General features: G+C 43.5%; 2 protein-coding genes and 1 pseudogene across 2 annotated transcripts in view; 2 read left to right on the top strand and 1 right to left on the bottom strand.

The window, feature by feature from the left end:
• The window catches only part of Pi4k2b (phosphatidylinositol 4-kinase type 2 beta), a 28,760-nt gene extending 20,529 nt beyond the window's left edge, over window positions 1–8,231 (top strand). Inside the window, exons 9-10 of the mRNA XM_051174079.1 lie at window positions 1,138–1,197; window positions 7,904–8,231. Coding sequence (XP_051030036.1) covers window positions 1,138–1,197; window positions 7,904–8,077 — 234 coding nt within the window. The 3' untranslated portion in view covers window positions 8,078–8,231. The remainder of the gene's footprint in view (window positions 1–1,137; window positions 1,198–7,903) is intronic.
• Window positions 8,232–15,113: 6,882 nt separating this feature from the next.
• Window positions 15,114–15,756, bottom strand: LOC127213627 (proteasome subunit beta type-3-like; annotated as a pseudogene).
• Window positions 15,757–17,394: 1,638 nt separating this feature from the next.
• The window catches only part of Zcchc4 (zinc finger CCHC-type containing 4), a 36,556-nt gene continuing 34,357 nt past the window's right edge, over window positions 17,395–19,593 (top strand). Inside the window, exons 1-2 of the mRNA XM_051174097.1 lie at window positions 17,395–17,515; window positions 17,686–17,804. Of these exons, the coding sequence (XP_051030054.1) occupies window positions 17,395–17,515; window positions 17,686–17,804 (240 nt within the window). The remainder of the gene's footprint in view (window positions 17,516–17,685; window positions 17,805–19,593) is intronic.

Raw genomic sequence — 19,593 nt, 5'->3', positions numbered from 1 at the left:
TTATCCCTACACCACGATTTTTATCATTTAACTGTTGGTGAAATTAATGTTGAGGAAAGTCAAATTCATTGCCCAGATTTGGAATATAAACATAGTTCTGTCTTATGCCAGCATTTAAAAAATATTTATCTTTTCTGTGTATGGTGGTTTTGTCTGCATGCAAGTCTGTGCACACCGTGTGTGTGGGGGGTGGGGGGGTACCTACAGAGTCTGGAGGAGGCCAGAAGAGGGTGTTGGATCCCCTGGGGTGGATTGGACTGTTGGTGTTAGAAATCAAACTGCAAGCACACCTAATACTCTTTCACAAGTGAGTCATATCTCCAGCCCTAGCATTATTTGCATTTCATGCCAATAACTTACTGTTGACTGCAGAAGTACGGGTGTATGCATAGTTCTTAGAGGAAAAAAGTAAGCAAACGTTTGTCCATATGCTAATTTTTATAACATTTCATTGTGATTGTCAAAGAAAATACAGTGTTTAAAATACACCCTCATTTCTTGTGTTACTTACAGCACACTTGACACACCAGGAGGAATTAGCAATATTTTATGATACATACATCTGTAAAGTTATGTTTACTATTAAGGCAAGACTTTCTTTTCAAGTTGGATTTTTACAAAATTACTCTTTAAATTGTAATGTATGTTTTGTGACTTGATAGGATTTAATTCTTATAAAGCCTAAACCCACTGACTCACATTAAATCCTTTCTGGAAGAAATTGGGGTATAAGCAAATAAAACTTCTCTAGTTGTCCTGAGGCTTTCCAACAGTACATCAGAGTAAAACACTTTTCTCACCTTTCAGAGGTAGCAAACGCCTTTAATCCCAGCATTTGGGAGGCAGAGGCAGGCAGATCTCTGTGAGTTCGAAGGCAGAGGCAGGCAGATCTCTGTGAGTTCGAGGCCAGCCTGGGCTACACAGTGAGTTCCAGGACAGCCAGGGCTACACACACACAGAAACCCTGTCTCAAAGCAAACAAAGCAACTCATCTTTTCTCATTTGTTACCCATTGAAAAGCTTTCTTATGGCCTTGTTTGCTACACAGAAGGGTTTGTTTTAGAATTTAGTGTTTGTTTCAAAGCTGTTGGTGTTTGGAACTGTATTAACTAACCTCCTCCCCCATTTCTGTAACAGACTGACAAAGGATTTGACAAAGCTGCTTTTGAAAGTCAGATGTCTGTGATGAGAGGCCAGGTAGGTCACTGTTTGACACTGTTTGTTAAGAAGAATGTCTGCTTCCCTCACTGTGACACCAAAGTGTCCCTCCTGATGCTACCTGTAATGCTGAACCTAGACAGCTCACATGGTTCTTGATGTCGGTTCAAGTCGTATATCTTGTGTTTCCCTATAAATTAGCTGTTTTCCCCTTGTGTGCTGTTTGTTTACCCAGCTGTTTGCTGAGCATAAATTCGTGCCTCCTGGCCCTTTAAGTACTCCAAGTGGAATCAGGGTTGCACAATGCATGTAGGCAAACATTCTCCCACTGAATCACGCCCTCAGCCCCGTTCGTCCCATTTTGATGACTATTTTCTGAGTGTCCTACCTCTCTTCCTCACAACACTTGCACAAACATTTCCATACCAGATTCTTCTGCCAGGAGGTAATTTTCCATCTGGGACACACTTAGCTTTTCTAGAGCAGTTATATCAGCAAGGTTATGTGCTGAGCTCAGTCCTCTTACTCTCCTCCCCAGCACCTGGCCCTGAGAGAAAGGCTCTAGGTCTGTGGGTGTGGGCCTGAAGGTCATGCTCACTCACAAGCAATACCGCCCGACGCGGCTCTGTTCCAGAAGGAAGATTTGAGATGAAAACTGCCGTTAGTGACTCCAAACTAATGTCCCCATTCTCAGCGCATACATTTAATACAGTCAAAGATGAGTCTAGTTTTTGCACTGACTATTGAATTATACTCAGTGGTACATTGGTAAATATTATGAAGTCAGATCTAATTAGTAAAATAGAGCTAAAGTGCTGAGCCCCTTAAGAGCTAGAGTATGAATTCCACCTGGAAGGAAATACAGACATTATGAGTTGAGCATTAAAGAGGTTTCGTGTACAGTGCACATCATGCATGTGTGTCATATGTTTCTATCTTTGTGTGTGTGTGTGTGTGTGTGTGTGTGTGTGTGTGTGTGTGTGTGTGTGTGGCCAGGACGCCCAGTTAGGAAGCTGTCCTGTAAGTAGACGGGAGTAGGAACCCATGCTTATACTTACATATTGAGTGTTACCATCCCCCAATGGATTTAAGTACATTTTTGGGTGGAAGGAATTAAGGCACAATTTGACTTTGTGTTTGAAACAAACTAACTTGACATATGCTATGGTTCATCTCCTAGACTTTTGTCCTGAAGGGTGCATATTCCCAGGCAATCTGTTCCAAGGTCTCAAGCAGCACCTGAAACCAAGCAAGCATTGTAGACAAGTAACTTATGATGAAACTTGATTATCAATGACTATTTTTTTTTAAATTGAGATAATTATAATAATATACTAAAACTTACAAATTGCTTTTTAAAAAATTTTCCCTTTCAGTAATTTCAAATTGATGTTGACTGTGATAGGTAACTGAAACTGATAGGAGACAAGAGGGAACTTCCCTGTGTTTATCTTGGGAATAGCATTTTAAATTTAAAACATTACAAACAATTGTGTTTCATTTATAGAGTGAAATTCACACATGACTAATTTAAAATAAAACAAAACAAAACTACCTGCCTGAGAAGGTGATGACATTGAACTCTGAAGTTAGATAAGACATGCCAGTGGGTACCTGCTGTCTAGTGTTCATGTACTCATGTACTCACAAACAAGTTATGTATTCATTACAAAAATAGATGGAGTAGAGGTGGGCATGGTAATTACTGCACATTCATAATCCCAGTGCTCTGGAAGTGGAGGCAGAAATATCCTCTCTCTCCACAAGAGAAAGAAAAAAGTGCATGACAGGGTCAAGATCTGAACAGAGAAAGGAATAAAATGATAGTGTCTTGAAGGTGAAATTTGATTTGAGGTGCTAACTTTAATTTGAATATGTGTATGGTTTATGTGTGCGTGTGTAGGTTGAATTTTTCTGTCCTACCAGCTAGTTCCCAAATAACCACACAGAGGCTCCTTATTAATTATGAAAGTTCAGTGGATAGCTTAGACTTGATTCTGACTAGTTCATATAGCTTAAATTAACCTGTTTCTATTAATTTACTGTTATGAGCAATTTTTCCACCAGCCTGGTTCCAAAGACCCATCAAACCCAAATAACACACAGAGACGCTGTATTAGATATAAAGCTGTTGGCCTGTTACTAGCATTTCTTGTTGGCTAACTCTGTCTTACATATTAACCCATTTCTATTCATATAAGTGTTTCCACCTCTGACCTCTTCCTCTCCAGTCTCTCCATATTGACTCCTCCACTACATCTCCCCGAATCCTCCTTGTCTCCTAGTCCCACCTATCTTGCTTTCCTATTGGCCAACAGTGCTTTATTCATTAACCAATACGAGAAACATATTTACAGAATGACATCTCCCATCATCTCTTTTCTGTTTAAAAATAAAAGAAGGGTTTTAACCATAGCATAGCAAAATATATCATATAACAGTTATCAAATAAGAACAGTTAACAATATTTAGTCTATTAACATTTGGCAATATTTAAAGAAAATATTCCATCATCTATCCTATCTTTGTGAGTCTAAAGTCTGTGTAACTTATCTTTAATCCTAACTAAGGAAAACTATAACCCTAACTATCTGTCTTCAACTCCTTCAAAGACCACAGAAGGATAATATATAAACTCTAGAAATGACAGAGACATCTTGCTACCTGGTCAGTCACCTGAAGTTCTTCTGTAATCTTCCATCTTCAGCCCATAGGCCATAGTGTGTCCGTCAGACTCTTCAGCAAAGCAGGAAACTTTAAACTGTCTCCTTGTATTGGCAGTTTGTCAGTCACTTTTTTCTGTGTCCTGCAGACTGTCTGGCAGACTCTTCCATGAAGCAGGAACCCTGCAGCTCTGTCCATCATGTATCAGCAGTCACTTTCCTGTGGGTCCTGAATGTCCAGTTTATACAGCATAAAGTCAAACAGTCCATACAAGAGCAGTATCTTGCCCAAATGGCTAGTCTTGTCATTTTGAAAATAAACTCCATGACCAGGTTCTTCGATGTCCATCTTCCTTTCTGATACAGGTGGTGTTGCCAGGAGCAGTTATGTCTCATTGCCAAGAAAAAACCCTAAACCATTTTAAATGCCATATTCTGTAGGTCTTTGAAAGGTTTGAAGAATGCCTATCCATTTGAAATATATCTCTGTATAGCTAGAAAATCTAACTAACTATAAGTTTTGACTATTATAGGTAACTATCTACAATCAGTACTTAATTATACATTAAATTTTAAAACGAGCTACATAAACACAATACTTAAACAAGAGGAGAAATATAGATATCACAAGATTGACCTTAAATTGTATCAATAAAAGAAAATCCATTCAAAGACCAAGTATTCATTTCTATACCTTAATTCCCTTTTTAATCTTTAAAAAGAGATTGGTTGTGATCTTTAACCATTTATAACCAATCCCATTTAAATGAAAACAAGCATTTATAAACAATATTTGGGAATTTGGGTGTTGTTCTTTCCAAACTACTTCCTGCTTATAGGGGGCGCTGTCATGGGGGAATCCTAAGAAGATGAAGAAATCCTGGCTGTAGTCTGCAAGGCTGCCTTGTCGCATCTGTTTTGAATGTTGGATCACCAGCGACTCTGTTTCAGGGGGTCTGGCTTGATCAAACCACATTAGTCTGGAAGGAATCCACAGCTTTTCATTTACTGTGGAAACAAAAATAGAAATTCTTTTCCCCAGTAACCTGTTCTTAGACTTAAATTTTGAAGTCAAAGCATTTTTTAAATATATAAATTGGATTGATCCATCAGCATTGATAATCAAATGTATTGTAGAAATTGTCTCCTTCACGATTGAGCAATTTAAAGACAACACAATAGCATATAATATCCAGACTCTCTGTGTATTTTCCATTTTTAGGTGACTTTTTTGTTACTTATTCTTTTACATCTGTTTTCTTTATTTTTTGAGACAGGGTTTCTCTGTCTAACTTTTGCCTGTCCTGGAATTAACTCTGTATACCAGGTTTGCTTTGAACTCACAGAGATCTGCTTGCCTCTGCCTCCTGAGTGCTGGAATTAAAGGTGTGTGCCTCCACACCCAGCTACTCTCTTTCTATTTTATTTTAAACCACTTTATCCTTTGTCTTTTTCTCTCCCAAGCCTACATATATTTTAAAACACACTGTAATCCTTTAGAGGTTTTTCTTTATCCGAATCTGTTTTTACTGTAAATCTTTATCCTTTTCTGTCCACAGAGTCTTTTTATCTGTTAAACAACATTGCTAAAATGTAAGGCACAGCTGTAAGCCACCGTATATTCAAGATGGTGGGGGTATGTTTACCACCAGCACTGAGAGCTGTGCTCACTGCCTTGGTCTATGCTTCTGATTTGGAGATGTGGTCACTGCCATTGCCAGCTCTGATACACACCATTAAGTTGTTAGCAGGGTTTGCTGCTTATGCTGAGTCAGGAAATATCCCTTAAAGGAGCTCTACAAATCTCTGCTTGTCTCTAGCAAAACAGCCCACTCAAGAAAAATGCTGCTTCCAAGAAGACTTGTCTCTGTTATTTTGTTATTTTGTTTTTAAAATCCTTTTTTAAGCTTTTGTCAAGTTTTAAGTGGAAATTCTTAGTCCCCAAGTTGCAGGTGCCATTTTGTTACGAGCAATTTTTCTACCAGCCTGGTCCCACAGCCCCATCAGCCCCAAATAACACACAGAGACGCTGTATTAGATATAAAGCTGTTGGCCAGTTACTACTGTTTCTTATTGGCTAGCTCTGTCTTTTCTATTCATCTAAGTGTTTCTACCTCTGACCTCTTCCTCTCAAGTCTCTAAATCTTGATACTCTTCCACTACATCTCCCAGAATCATCCTTGTCTCCTAGTCCCTCCTATCTTGTTTTCCTATTGGCCAACAGTGCTTTATTCATTAACCAATACGAGAAACATATTTACAGAGTGACATCTCCCGTCGATTTACTTTTTGCCTTGTGGATTTATCACCTCTGCTCTGTGCTGCCCCTGCTACTACTTTCCTACTTGCCCTGTGCCTGGCTTGTGACTCTTCCCAGCCTTCTCTCTCCCCCAAACCCTGCCTAGATATTGGCTATTTAACCTTTTATTAAACCAATCACAATGACAAGTCTTCATGTAAAGCAAAGGAATATTCCACATGTTGAGATAGACAGCAGATGTCTGCCTCGGTTGCTTTCCTCCTTCCGGTTTGCTCTGGAGATCTCCTGTCTCTGTTTTTCCTGCATGTGCATGTGGGCGGCCCCCTGCCCTGCTTGTATGTGGATTCTGGGAATCCAGACTCTTTCTGGCCCTCATGCTTTGGTGGCAAGTGCTATACCAGTGAGCCATCTCCGAGGCTCAGTTTTCTAGTTTTAATTTGAGTTTGAGCTTTTTTGGTAGCCAAAAAGCATAATGTACCTTGACCATGTGTACCTCTCTGATTTTAGCTTTTTTTTTTTTTTTAATGTCCTAAAAAGGAATTATCCTAGCCTAGTTTGGTGGTGCATACCTTTTATCCCAGCATTTGAGAGGCAGGCAGTTCAAGCAGTTCAAGACCAGCCTGGTCAACAGGGTGAATTTGTGGGGTCGTTTTTGTTTTGTTTTTTTTTTGTTTTGAGACCATCTTTTTATGTAGCCCTGACTGTCTTGTAACTCATTATTTAGACCAGCCTTACCTCTGCCTCCATGAACTACTGCAATTGTATCTGTAATGCCAGACATGGCGGCACAAACCTTTAATCCTAACACATGGGAGGCAGAGGCAGGCAGATCTCTGAGTTGGAGACCAACCTGGTCTACATAGCTGAATTCCAGCATAGCCAGAGCTACATAAAGAATGAAAAAGAATTTTTAAAGAACTGTAGCTGCCATAGTGACAAACACCTTTAGTTCTAGCACTCAGAAGGCAGAGGCAGGAGGAAGATCTTTCCAGTTTAGAAGCCAGCCTGATCTGCATGACAGGTTGCAGGCCAGCCAGAGCTACAGAAAGAGACACTGACACAGAGTCCCCTCCCCAAACACATGAACAAAGGCTAGAATTAGCTATTAGCTGTGGATTGAAGTTCACAGACTTACTTACATGCCCCAAAATACAGCATCTAAGACATTTTTGAATGAGCACAGACCATGTGTATGAATTTATTTTTTAAAAAAAAACAAAAAACTCTGTGTATAGTGTGTGTAGTGTGTGTGTGTGTGTGGTGTGCGCGTGCATGCATGCGTAGTGTGTATGCGCACATGTATGTAAGTATGTAACTTTTCCTGATTTTTGTTTTTCCTATTTGAAGGGCTTTTAAAATTTCTGTTTTAAGTGATGACTTCTTGAATTCTCTCATCTCCTTTGGGCCTGCTTCCTGTTTTCTCCCTCTAATTCGCAGATTACCTGTTAGTGTTTACTGTCCCCTGTCCCCTGCTAAATGAAGGCAGAAATCATGCGTGTTTATTTTAGTAGTCATGCCTCTCACAGGAAAAAAGCCTTAGAAATGGTAGAAAGGCAGTAGCTTGTTGAGTACTGGAGTTGTAAGGCAAACATTTAAAAGAGCATTTAATTTCTCTATCAGTAGAATGCATAAAACCTCTTGATTCCTTTAATATCTGATTTCACCGCCGCTGGACGTTGGCATGTTCCGCAGTAGTTTACGGGCTGGCAAAAGCGATTTAGATTCTAATCTCGTGCACCCACGTATATTTAAATGTGCATACATGTGGTGCATACTTACAGCACTTACTCCAGATTGACGAGAGCCTCTCCCCTTCCCACAGATCTTAAATCTCACCCAGGCCCTGAGGGACGGGAAGAGCCCCGTGCAGCTGGTGCAGATGCCCTGTGTGATCGTGGAGTGCAGCAGAAGCGGCGGCCAGGGCCGGGTTGTACACCTGGGCAGCTCCTTCACCCAGACGGTCCACTGCAGGAAGCCGTTCTTTTCCTCCTGGTAGCAGATGTAGGGGGGACAGCTGTGTGGTGTTACTGTGCTGATAAAATATTACCCTGATGTCAGTCTCCTCCTGAGAGCACCAGTTGCCAAAACCTCAAATAACTCAAGTCTTTAAATAGATACAAAATAATACTATATTTTGAATGCAATCAAAAGTTTACTATTTTTTGTCCAAATGTTATAAATTTCAGGGAAGAAGCGATATATCGCCTATATTGTATTTTTATAGAAAAATTGTATCTCGTGGTTTACACATGCTAGCATGACTATAGCTATTTTATCAAATTCCAAATGGAAGAGATAAAGTTGACTTTGAATACTGTAACATTTTATGTATTTTTTTAAATACGAGAAGAACCTTCTTGCGTTCATTCCAAAAGACCTTTGAGGGTGGCCAAGCCAGAAACTACTAGTGTGGACTCTTAACAGAGTAGCCAGTAGAAAAAAAACAGTAAGAATAAAGCTTCCTTTTAAAAAGCTGCTACTTTAAAACTGGAATAAGTGCCCAAAGGCGGTCATTACCGGGGACCTGAAAGTTAAATTCTGCTTAAGTGACAGTCATATGACCATATTATTTTTCTACTTTGGTGTATTTGTTGGTGTACTGTTCTAGTTTAGTCAAAGAGAAATGACATCTCCTTTTTTTAAAAAAGGAAATAACTGAGACTTAAATAAAATAATGTGAAATTAAGGATAGATCTCCAATATTTTAAAATTACAACATAGCCTTAAAAATCCCCTTTTGTTTCTCATATGGGATAAAATAATTGAAAATCAGTACCTTCAAAATACTAATTATAACCAGCTCAGTACTTCAGCTAGTGTTGAACATCACTGCAAGGTAAACGACACCCCAGGTGTACCCTGAGCTTCAGGTGTGGTCCAGCGGCAGAGAGCCTCGGAAACAGTAGGCCCGATCTGACTGGGAAGGGAACGTAACTCAGACCATCCACACTGGTCTCAAACTCCTGTGCTCTGTTGCGTCTTGAGCATCTGTGTGCTCTTTGGAGTCTGTAGCACTGTTAGTCACCAAGACATGGAAATGGAAATGAGCCCACTAGGAAAAGGCGACTGCAGAGGAGGAAGCATCACTGTCTTGATGCGGGCCCAAAACCTTCGTTTGTCAGCTTGCTGTCTTAGGGTTTTTAAATGAGCCATTCTTGTATGAAAGGTGTGTCCAGGTGGTTAAATCGGGGTGGGCCAGACTCAGAGCCTCCCTGCCCCATCTTCACCTTGGTCCGGGCGATGTAATGAGTGAGCACACCACCGCCCGAGTGGTCAGTCGGAAACCTGTGTCCTACCTCTTCTGACCTTCCGTTAGCTCAGGTCTGAGGCGGTGGAAACTTGAGTGGAACATCAAATTATACCCCAGCTGTTGGTAGATGCTAGTCATTAAAGTGTGTCTTTCGAAGATGTCTCCCTCGAGAGAGGGCTTTGGCAAAATGATCTTCTTCCAGTATTTTGAGAATTGCTATATTAATTTTTATAACAAAGAACTTAGTAAATTGCTAGTGTTCTATAGTCTAAAATTAAAATAGTTCAAGAATATTTTTAAATGTCTGACCATGTTAGAAATGTTGAGATGTTTAAAGATTGTAAGTGAAAGTACTTAGGCTGTGCTTTGTAAACATTCGAGAGCTCAATTCTTATTTAAATATTGTGGAATTTTTTTTTAAATGACTATATTTATACTGTCAAATATGATAAGCAAAAGGAATAAAAATCATTGTCTTGAGGCTATTGCTCCTGTATATTAAATTTCTGGAATGCATGTACTTAACGTTTATAAATGGCGGCATACGTATACGTTACATTTGTGTTGCTCTGGTCAAACCCCTGACAGGAAGTGGCTAGGGGTGAAAAGACTTGTGTTGATTTGCCCTTCCAGGGTAGCCAGCCCATCACTGCGGAAAGCAGAGAGTGGGACACTCGGTCACACCACACCTACACATAGTAAGGAGGCAGAGACTGGCTAGGAAGGGGGCTGTCCAAATGACCGTCCTCAAGACACACACACACACACACACACTCACTCACACAAGCACTCACACGCACGCACTCACACACACACGCACACTCACACAAGCACTCACACACACGCACACACACTTACACTCACTCACTCACACAAGCATTCACACACACGCACACGCACGCACACTCACACACGCACTCACTCACACACACACTCTCACACACGCACACACTTACATACTCACACGCACTCACACACACACTCTCACACATGCACACACTTACATACTCACACGCACTCACACACTCACACACACACATGCTCACACACACACGCTCACTCACACACTCACTCACACTCACACATACCCCGTGAGGCACACTGAGCCCGTGGGGTAGCACTGTCACTGAAGCACAACAGTACATTTTTTTTTTTTTTTTAATTCACTTTGGACCTTGTGGTGCTGAGTGTGGAACCCAGGGCCTTGCACGTGCTAGACTGGACCACTAAATTCTGAGAATCATTACTTTTCATATAAGTTATGGGGTTTAATCCCTTATTATGCCAAAAGGTAGAGGGGTGTGTGTGTGTGCGCGCAAGCAACTGGAAGTTTTAAATTTGAAACATGTTAACGAAAATTATATGATTCTTCTTAAGTTGATTGTCTGTGCTCTGGAGAGCCTGACCCGCAGAGAAGGACATCAGGTACCAAGGAAAAGGAGTAAAGGTCAGGGAAGAAGCAGTGATTTGAAGATGACTTAATGATGTAGGAAACTCAAGAATCTACATAGATAAATATTAGGGTTAGAATGAGTATTTTTAATTAAGTTTAAAACATTAATTAGAAAAATAAAAATACACTGGGTGCGGTGGGTGCACATCTCTAATCTCAGTAATTGGGAGGCAGAGGCAGAGAGTTTGAGACCAGCCAGGTCTACCAAACTGTTAAACAGAGAAACCCTGCCTGAGAAGAAAAAAGCAAAGCAAAGCAAAACACTATTTGTCAATATGCATCAAAACACATTAGACTTTAGGAATAAACTGAACTGAAGATACCCTGCATCTCAACACTGGGCTGTGGAAGAGTGCTGAAGATAAGGATACAGGGGTCTATTATAGCTCAGGGCCACAGCTTTGCTTTACATGATCAAGGCTCTGGATTAAATCCCTAGTATTGTCAAAATAAGATATACTCACATGAAGAGAGGGCTTATACTTAAAAATATTGAAGACCACTTCTCAAATTTATCGATTGGACACAATATACTGAGAAATTTTGGCTAACATTGCAAATACGGTTGTGAAATGCATATGAAAACATATTGGCCAAAATAACCCAGAAAGAACAGTTGGAGGAAGTATTTTACTGTGTCTCAAAACTTTGAAAGCTCCAGGCAATGTTGGTGCACACCTTTAGTCCCAGCACTTAGGAGGCAGAGGCAGGTGGTTCGAAGCAGCCTGGTCTGCAGAGTGAGTTCCAGGACAGTCAAGGTTACACAAAGAAACCCTGTCTCAAAATAAATAAATAAATAAATAAAAAAGCCTTGGCAGCTGTTACTAAGCAGTGTGGTACGGACAGAAAGATCAGTATTCTCAGTAGAGGGTTAAAAGGAGACTATAGCTATGTGGTAAACTGGTGTTTAACAAAGATACCGAGGTAATTCAGAGGGGCAACCCTGTAACCCCAGCCCTGCAAGCCAAAGGCGGGATCCCAAGTTCAAAGCGCCTGGTAAAAGAGAGCAGAAAGCTCTAGAAGCAAATAGCAGATCTTGTTCACCGTCTTAGTTAGGTTTGTTTCTATTGCAGTGGTAAAACACCAGGACCAAACACAGCTTAGGGCGGAAAGGGCTCATTTCATCTTACATATCCACATCACAGTCTGTCACTGACGGAACTCAGGGCAGGAAAGCATCCATGCTTAAGGCTTTGATTATTGCATAAAAGGAATATGTGTACAGGTGGATTCCTTGGAGTCAGTAGATTTCTTGGAGCATGGTGACAAACATAGTAAAGCTATTGCAAACTTGTTCTCTGCAAGAGTTCTCTGTCGGAGAGTTAACCTGGGATTTTGAAGAGAAGGCCCCTGTGGTCAGTGGGAAGAGATGCATTCAGGAAAGATGCCACATTTCAAAAGGCATTGGTTCAGGCTCCTGATACCTGGGTCTGGTCTGTGAAAAAAACTGGCTGCTGCTCTTGGGAGCCCTCTCGTTGGTATTTTAGAGCTGGACTTCGAGAGCGCACGGTTTCAGTGAGCAGGAGCTAATTCCTGTAAGCTGCCCGCTTTCGTTTGACACCTGCAGCAGAAGTCTCCCCTGAAGGCTTCAGAAGCTCCAGACAGTAAGTAGCAGCAAAGAACTTCCTCAGGGGAGAGTTATGTAAACATGCAGGGAACCGGGCCCGGGAAACTGGTCTAGCCAGATGTGGGTGCCCAGTGGCATTGTGGTGAATAGCACTGCCTTTCATCTTAGTGTGGCTCAGGGGGCATTCTGTAGCACTTGGAAAAGGGGAAGTGCTCTGAACCCACATGCTGTCTCAGGCCAGCATGGCCTGGCAGCTGCCTAGCTTGGTTACTAAACAGTTTAGCATCTGGCGACCCCTGTTCTCTGCTCCATTGGAGGGGATGGGAATGCGTGCTGCCGCGGACCACTAACTTAAAATGCCGTTATCTTCCCGGGACACTCTGTGCTTGTCTGCACAGCAGGTATGACACCACCACCACCCCACCACCCCCGCCCCTACCCCCATGTCAAATCTCAAGAGCCTACAGTGCAGGCTGAGTTGTCAGCATTGGCACAGGAGTTTGGTGTACGTCCTGGAGGACTGCCAATGAGAACGCTTCTGACTGAGCAATGAAGCGGGAACAATGCTGGGTGTGGCCAGGGAGTTTGGGTCTGCAGTGCATACGGCGGTATGTGGGCTAAAACTGCCCACGGTGTGGAAAATTCACTTTTACTGTCTGTTGCCATTTATTATCTATTCTGAGTGCTACCTGCCGTAGAGCTTTTATTTTCCCACATGCTGTGCTCACGTTTTCCAGGCCGCACAGGGCGGTGTCCATTCTCCTGTAGATCCTTTCTGCCCTGCTTTGTGCCTGGTTGGGCTCAACATTATGGCAGTGTTGACAGCCTTGATACTCCTCAGTGTCCATCGCTTTCTGCAGAAGAAAGACGTGAGGGCCAAAGGGGAGCAGGGGTGGGAATCTTTACCCTCCAACCTCCGCAGACCACTTTGGAGAGCATGCATATTTTAGCGATACTCATTTGTGTGCCTGTGTGTCCCCATTACAAATTCCTATTTACCCCAAACTTCTGCCTTGGTGGCTGGTCGTGGTTTCCTGAGTCCTATGGAAGACTGTTATGAGCATGTTTGTCCACCAGCCTGGCGCCAGCCCCAAATAACACACAGAGACACTGTATTAGATATAAAGCTGTTGTCCTGTTACTAGCGTTTCTGTGTTACTAGCTCTGTCTTAAATATTAACCCATTTCTATTAATCTAAATATTTCCACGTGGTCTATCTTACTGGAGAGAGGATCTGGACCTCTGCTCTCTCAAGTCTTCTCCTCTATCTATGCCTGAATCCTCCTTGTCTCCTAGTCCCGCCTATCTTGCTCTCCCATTGGCCAACAATGCTTTATTCATTAGCCAATATGAGAAACATATTTATAGAATGACATCTCCCATTATCTCCTCTTTTCTGTCTGAAATAAAAAGAACGGTTTTAACCTTAGCATAGCAAATTATATGACAAAACAGTTATCAAACAAGAATCGCAGTTAACAATATTTAGTCCATTAACATTTAGCAAGATGTAAAGAAAATATTACATTATCTACTCTATATTTGTGAGTCTAAAGTCTATGTAACTTATCTTTAATCCTAACTATGGAAAACTATAACCATAACTATTTGTCTTCAACTCCCTCAAAGACCACAGAAGGATAGTATATAAACTCTAGAAATGACAGAGACAACTCATTGCCTAGTCGGTCACCCGAAGTTCTTCTGTAATGTTCCATCTTCAGCCCATAGGCCATAATGTGTCTGGCAGACTCCTCAGCAAACCAGGAAATTTCAAACTGTCCACCTGTATTGGCAGTTTGTCAGTCACTTTTCTCTGTGTCCTGCAGACTGTCTGGCAGACTCTTCCATGAAGCAGAAACCCTGTAGCAATGTCCCTCTTGTATCAGCAGTCACTTTCCTGTGGGTCCTGCATGATAGAAGACCTCATATCTTTTTAGGACTACCCTTGCTATAGATTCTGTTTTGTTGCGGAGAGCCCACCAGACAAGACCACTCAGCCACAAACCTGGGATTACACTCAGGAATTTCAAACCCAAGTGTAGCACTGTTTCAATAAGGGGCTTTAAAGGCAGATCATCTTGTTATCTCAAGTAGCAGTTACAGAGGGAGATTGTACACAAGCAAGCAGTTTAACAGAAGCTAAGATAAAGTTAGCATCTGGACTTTCCATTCCTGGAATAGAGTTGGGTAATTTTCCAGGGGGCTTTCCATTAAGGAAGTCAAGTTCTAGTTAAAGTGATCTCAGCAAGAATACAAGGTGGAGGAATATCTGCACTGTCTTACCATGCTACAGTTTACCGAAACTGTAGTCCCCCCCTTGGCTCTGTGTGATGGCTAATTTATATTTTAAGTTTAATTCACTGTGCTTAAAAGATCAATAAAACAAGAATGCCTCTAACTTGTGAGCCCCACTTGCCCAAGGACAATAACTCCCTGGAATGCGGGGGATTGTTCATATAAGGTAACAAGCTCCGATTTCAGTTCTGCCTGTAAACAAGCATGGTGTACAGTCTCACACGTAGGCAGGAGGGCCATAGGAAATATGTAAGGGTGTATGCTTGCCCCTGAATGGATGGAGGTGCAAAGGGCATAAACTTGTGGGTTTGGTCTTTCTTTTCCTTCCTTCCTTTTTTTTTGGGGGGGGGAGGGTTGGTTTGGTTTTCTTCTTTCTTCTTTCTTTCTTCCTTTCTTTTTTTTTTTTTTTTGAAAGAAAAGCAATTTTATTAAGAAAAAACAACAAAAGGAAACCAGGACCAGATTACAGAGTTGGTCCATCCGGGCCTTTCAGTGTCCTGATGGTAATCTTGTCCTTTTCAATGATGTGGACAATGACGCCATGCAATGACTCCGGTCCACAGCATTCAGCATGGCTTGGGAAATGGTTTCAAACAGGTGTTCTGGGTCCATGTTGGGTTCCCAGAGAGACTCCGCATCCCATGCATTTGTTCGGAGTAGGGTACCACTAACTACAAAGTCATCAGTCACCGTGGGGCAGCCGATGAGGTCTAGAGAGCAAATGAAGGTCTTAAAGGCCTTCGGGTCCAACCCAGCAAGGACAGGCTCTGTATAGTAGGGACCAAACCGTTTCTCATACGAAGGTTGGCCACCATGCTCATGAGGGTGTAAGGCTTGATCTGCCTACCTTCCTTCAGCTCATACAGGTTCAGCCGGAACTTGAGGCACTGGGCAACTGTCTGGACATTGGTAGCCAACCCGGCAAGGCCTATGTAGAGCCTGTCACCCATGGGAAAGCTTCTGGAAGTTCGTGGTCGCCATCTGAGCCTGGATCCCAAAATGCCTGTCCACACCGATGGCCACACAGTTTTTTCCCTTCATGGCCATGACGGCCCCTCTGTTATAGGACATAATAAACATGATTGCGCTCTAATAGGACTCCGATCGCCCCTTGGTTTGGTTTTCTAGACAGTTTTTCTATGTAGCCCTGGCTGTCCTGAAACTCACTCTGTAGACCAGGCTGGCCTCAAACTCAGAGATCCATCTGCCTCTTGAGTAGTGGGATTAAGGGTGTGTGCCACCACCACCTGACTCAGTTTGTTTTTGTGAACCCTTGAATAATGTAATTTGGCATAATACTCTGGGACTCCTCTGAGTATGGACCTGATCAGCATCTATAGTCCTGGCTCGTATTTAAAAGAGCTTGCGTTAAATTTGCTTCCAAAATTGTGGTTGTGGTCTTTTTCTCATGCCGTGGGATTAACATCTGTAGACTAGGAAGGAAATGGCACTCACTGTCGATGTCCCAAGGTCAGTCAGGCTTCTTGGTGGTTTAGATTAACTTCACCCACAATTTAGAAAACAGCCGCCCTATGAAACCTCCCTCAATACCCACTTGAGCATGCCTTGTGATTCCAGCTAGGGTCCCGCATGCCACACGAGTGATGTCATTGGATTCTTACTTTTCCCAGAAGAGCTGTGTGTAATTACCTCACACACATCATGGAGGCTAGAGAGGTAGCTCAAGAGGTTAAGTGCACTGGCTGTTTTCCCAAAGGACCAGGGTTCAAGTCCCAGCACCCACATGGCAGCTTTTAACTGTAATTCTAGTCCCAGGGGATCTGACACCTTCACACAGGCAAAACACAAATAAAAAACACTGCACACACTCACACTCACACAATGCACACACAGGCAACTCACATGCACATGCTCGCACATTCACACAAGGCACACACTTGCACACACATTATTTGTTATTTTCACCGTAAAACTGTCACTGGCAAATGGGGACCCTCTTTTACTGAGGTGCAAATATCAATGGGAATTCAGTAACGAGTTACAAAAGTGAACGTTAGATGAGCTCCAGGCATGGTGATACACGCTGGTAATCCCAGTATCTGGGCGGTGGAGACAGAAGGTCAGGAGTTCGAGGTCATATTCTGCTGCTCAGGAGTTGGAAGGCTAGCCTGGGCTACATGAGACCCCCACCCCCACCCTGCACAAAACAAAACCAGAGTCTAGCCGGTACCGTGGCTTTGTAAAACCCAGCAAAGCTGCTGAGCTGCTAGCTACTTCAGCTACTGTCTCAGCTCTTTGTTGGCCTTTTGGCTCTATAATCGGATCAAATTTTTGTTCTAAAGATTCATCGTGTGTGTGTGTGTGCGCGCGCGTGCGTGCGTGTGTGTATGTGTGTGAATGGCGCACACCTTTAATCTCAGCACCGGGGAGGCAGAGGCAGGCGGGTCTCCGTGAGTTCGAGGCCAGCAGCGAGTGCCAGGACAGTGGTGGCTGTTACACAGAGAAACGCTGACTTGAAAAACCGAAACCAACAACAACAACAACAACAACAAAAACCCAAAAAAAGCAAAACATCCCTTGTCCAGGTTACACAGGCTGGGGTCTATCCGCCCCGCCCCGCCCCGCCCCGCCCCGCCCCGCAGGCGCTCGGGCTCCCAGGGCCGACGCCGTGGCTCCTCCCGGCCACGCGGGGCGCTGTGGCTCCCCGGCGCCGCGGCGCCGCTCTTTCTCCGCCTCGTCGGTCGCTCTGTTGGGGCGGAGGCCGTCGGGACGGCGGCGGGAAGATGGCGGCGCCCGTGGGCGGCCTGGAGGCAGAGGAGGGAGGCGGCGCCGGGCGCCGGGCGTCCGCCGTGGAGGTGTCGGCGCCCTCGGACCCCGCGGCTCCCGCCCCGCGGTGCCCACACGGTACTGTCCGCCTTCGCAGCGCAGGTGTCAGGGCTGCCAGCGCCTGCAGGCAGCGAAGTTCATCCGTGACGGCAGTGCATGCCGTGGCGGTTACTTCAGTGCGCTACGCTGCGTGCTCGGACCAGCGCCTGACGCCTTCCCTTTTCCCTCCCTTCCTCTTGTGGATCTAGGGCCCACTCTCCTGTTTGTAAAAGTGAGCCAAGGGAAGGAGGAGCCGCGGAAGTTCTATGCCTGCTCAGCCTGCAGAGATAGAAAGGACTGCAATTTCTTTCAGTGGGAGGATGAAAAGGTACGCGAGCATTTGGGGCCGGGTTTTTAATCGAGAATGAACCGGTAAGCACGCGGTTTAAACACAGCACGTAAGACGCTGTCTTTGATTTATTTTAGTACACTGGTATTTGTAAGATCGGTTTATGTGTGTGTGAGTGTGAGTGAGTGTGTGTGTGTGCGTGTGTGAGTGTGTATGTGTGAGTGTGTGTATGTGTGTGTGTGTGTGTGACTGTGTGTGCATGTGTGTGTCTGAGTGTGTATGTATGTGTGTGAGTGTATGTGTGTGAGTGTGTGTGTCTGAGTGTGTATGTATGTGTGTGAGTGTATGTGTGTGTGAGTGTCTGTGTGAGTGTGTGTGTGAGTGTGTGTGTGAGTGTGTGTGTGTGTGAGTGTGTGTGTGCGTGAGTATGTATATGAATGTGTGTGAGTGTGTGTATGTGTGAGTGTGTGTATGGGTGTGTGAGTGTGTATGTGTGTGTGAGTGTGTGCATGTGTGTGCGTGTGAGTGTGTGAGAGAGTGAGTGAGTGTGCCCGTGTGAGAGTGTGTGTGAGTGTGTGTGTGTATGTATGTGTGTGAGTGTGTGCATGTGTGTCTGAGTGTGTATGTATGTGTGTGAGTGTATGTGTGTGTGAGTGTCTGTGAGAGTGTGTGTGAGTGTATGTGTGAGTGTGTGTGTGCGTGTGAGTATGTATATGAATGTGTGTGAGTGTGTGCATGTGTGTGAGTGTGAGTGTATGTGTGTGTGAGTGTATGTGTGAGTGTGTGTATGGGTGTGTGTGTGAGTGTGTATGGGTGTGTGTGTGAGTGTGTGCGTGCGTGTGTGTATGAGTGTGAGAGAGAGTGAGTGTGTGAGAGTGTGTGTGTGAGTGTATGTGTGTGTATGTATGTGTGTGCGCATGTGTGAGTGTGAGTGTGTATGTATGTGTGTGAGTGTATGTGTGTGTGAGTGTGTGTCTGAGTGTGTGTGTGAGAGAGAGCGAGTGTGTGCGTGTGTGAGTGTGTGTGTGAGTGTCTGTGAGAGAGTGTGTGTGAGTGTATGTGTGTGAGTGTGTATGTGTGTGTATGTATGTGTGTGAGAGTGTGTGTGTGCGTGTGAGTATGTATATGAATGTGTGTGAGTGTGTGTATGAATGTGTGTGAGTGTGTGAGAGTGTATGTGTGTGAGTGTGTGTGTGTATGTGTGTGTGTGCCTTTTTATGGGTGCGTGCAGCGCCTGTGGGTATCAGAACTGGAGTTACAGGCGGTTCTGAGCCTCCTGGTGTTGGTGTTTTGAATGGATATGGGTCTTAGGGTAGTATTTCACCTCAACGGCTGAGCCCCAAGACAAATACCTTAACAGGGATGAAATCCCAAGCTATGGATTTTTTTTTTTTTTTTTTTAATTCTGGGGAATAGAGTTATTACTTAACTCTGAACTTTGGTGTTTTGTGTTACTGTCTCAAAAGATAATTTGTGTAGGAACTTCTGTGTTTTAACTTCAAATTCATTGTTTAATTGAATTTTAGTGTTTTGACAGCCCTAGCTGTTGGGGAACTCATGCTGTATACCATGCTGGCCTCAGACTCACAGAGATCTGCCTGCCTCTGCTTCCCGAGTGCTGGGATTAAAGGCGTGCACCATTGACCAGCAACTTATTAGTTCTTTTTGGTTTATTTTTGGTCTCTCACTATTTACCCCTGGGTAATTTATGATATAGACCAGGTTGGCCTCCAACTCACAGTGCCTGCCTCTGTTTCCCAAACTCACACCGCTACTCCCAGCAACCTTTTTGTAACGAGAATATTATAAAACAACAATCATTTATTTC

This window comes from Phodopus roborovskii, unplaced genomic scaffold, assembly GCF_943737965.1.
Source record: "Phodopus roborovskii unplaced genomic scaffold, PHOROB, whole genome shotgun sequence".
Classification (NCBI taxonomy): domain Eukaryota; kingdom Metazoa; phylum Chordata; class Mammalia; order Rodentia; family Cricetidae; genus Phodopus; species Phodopus roborovskii.
The sequence above is the reverse complement of the archived record's forward strand: the minus strand, read 5'-3'. Positions and strand labels throughout refer to the sequence as shown.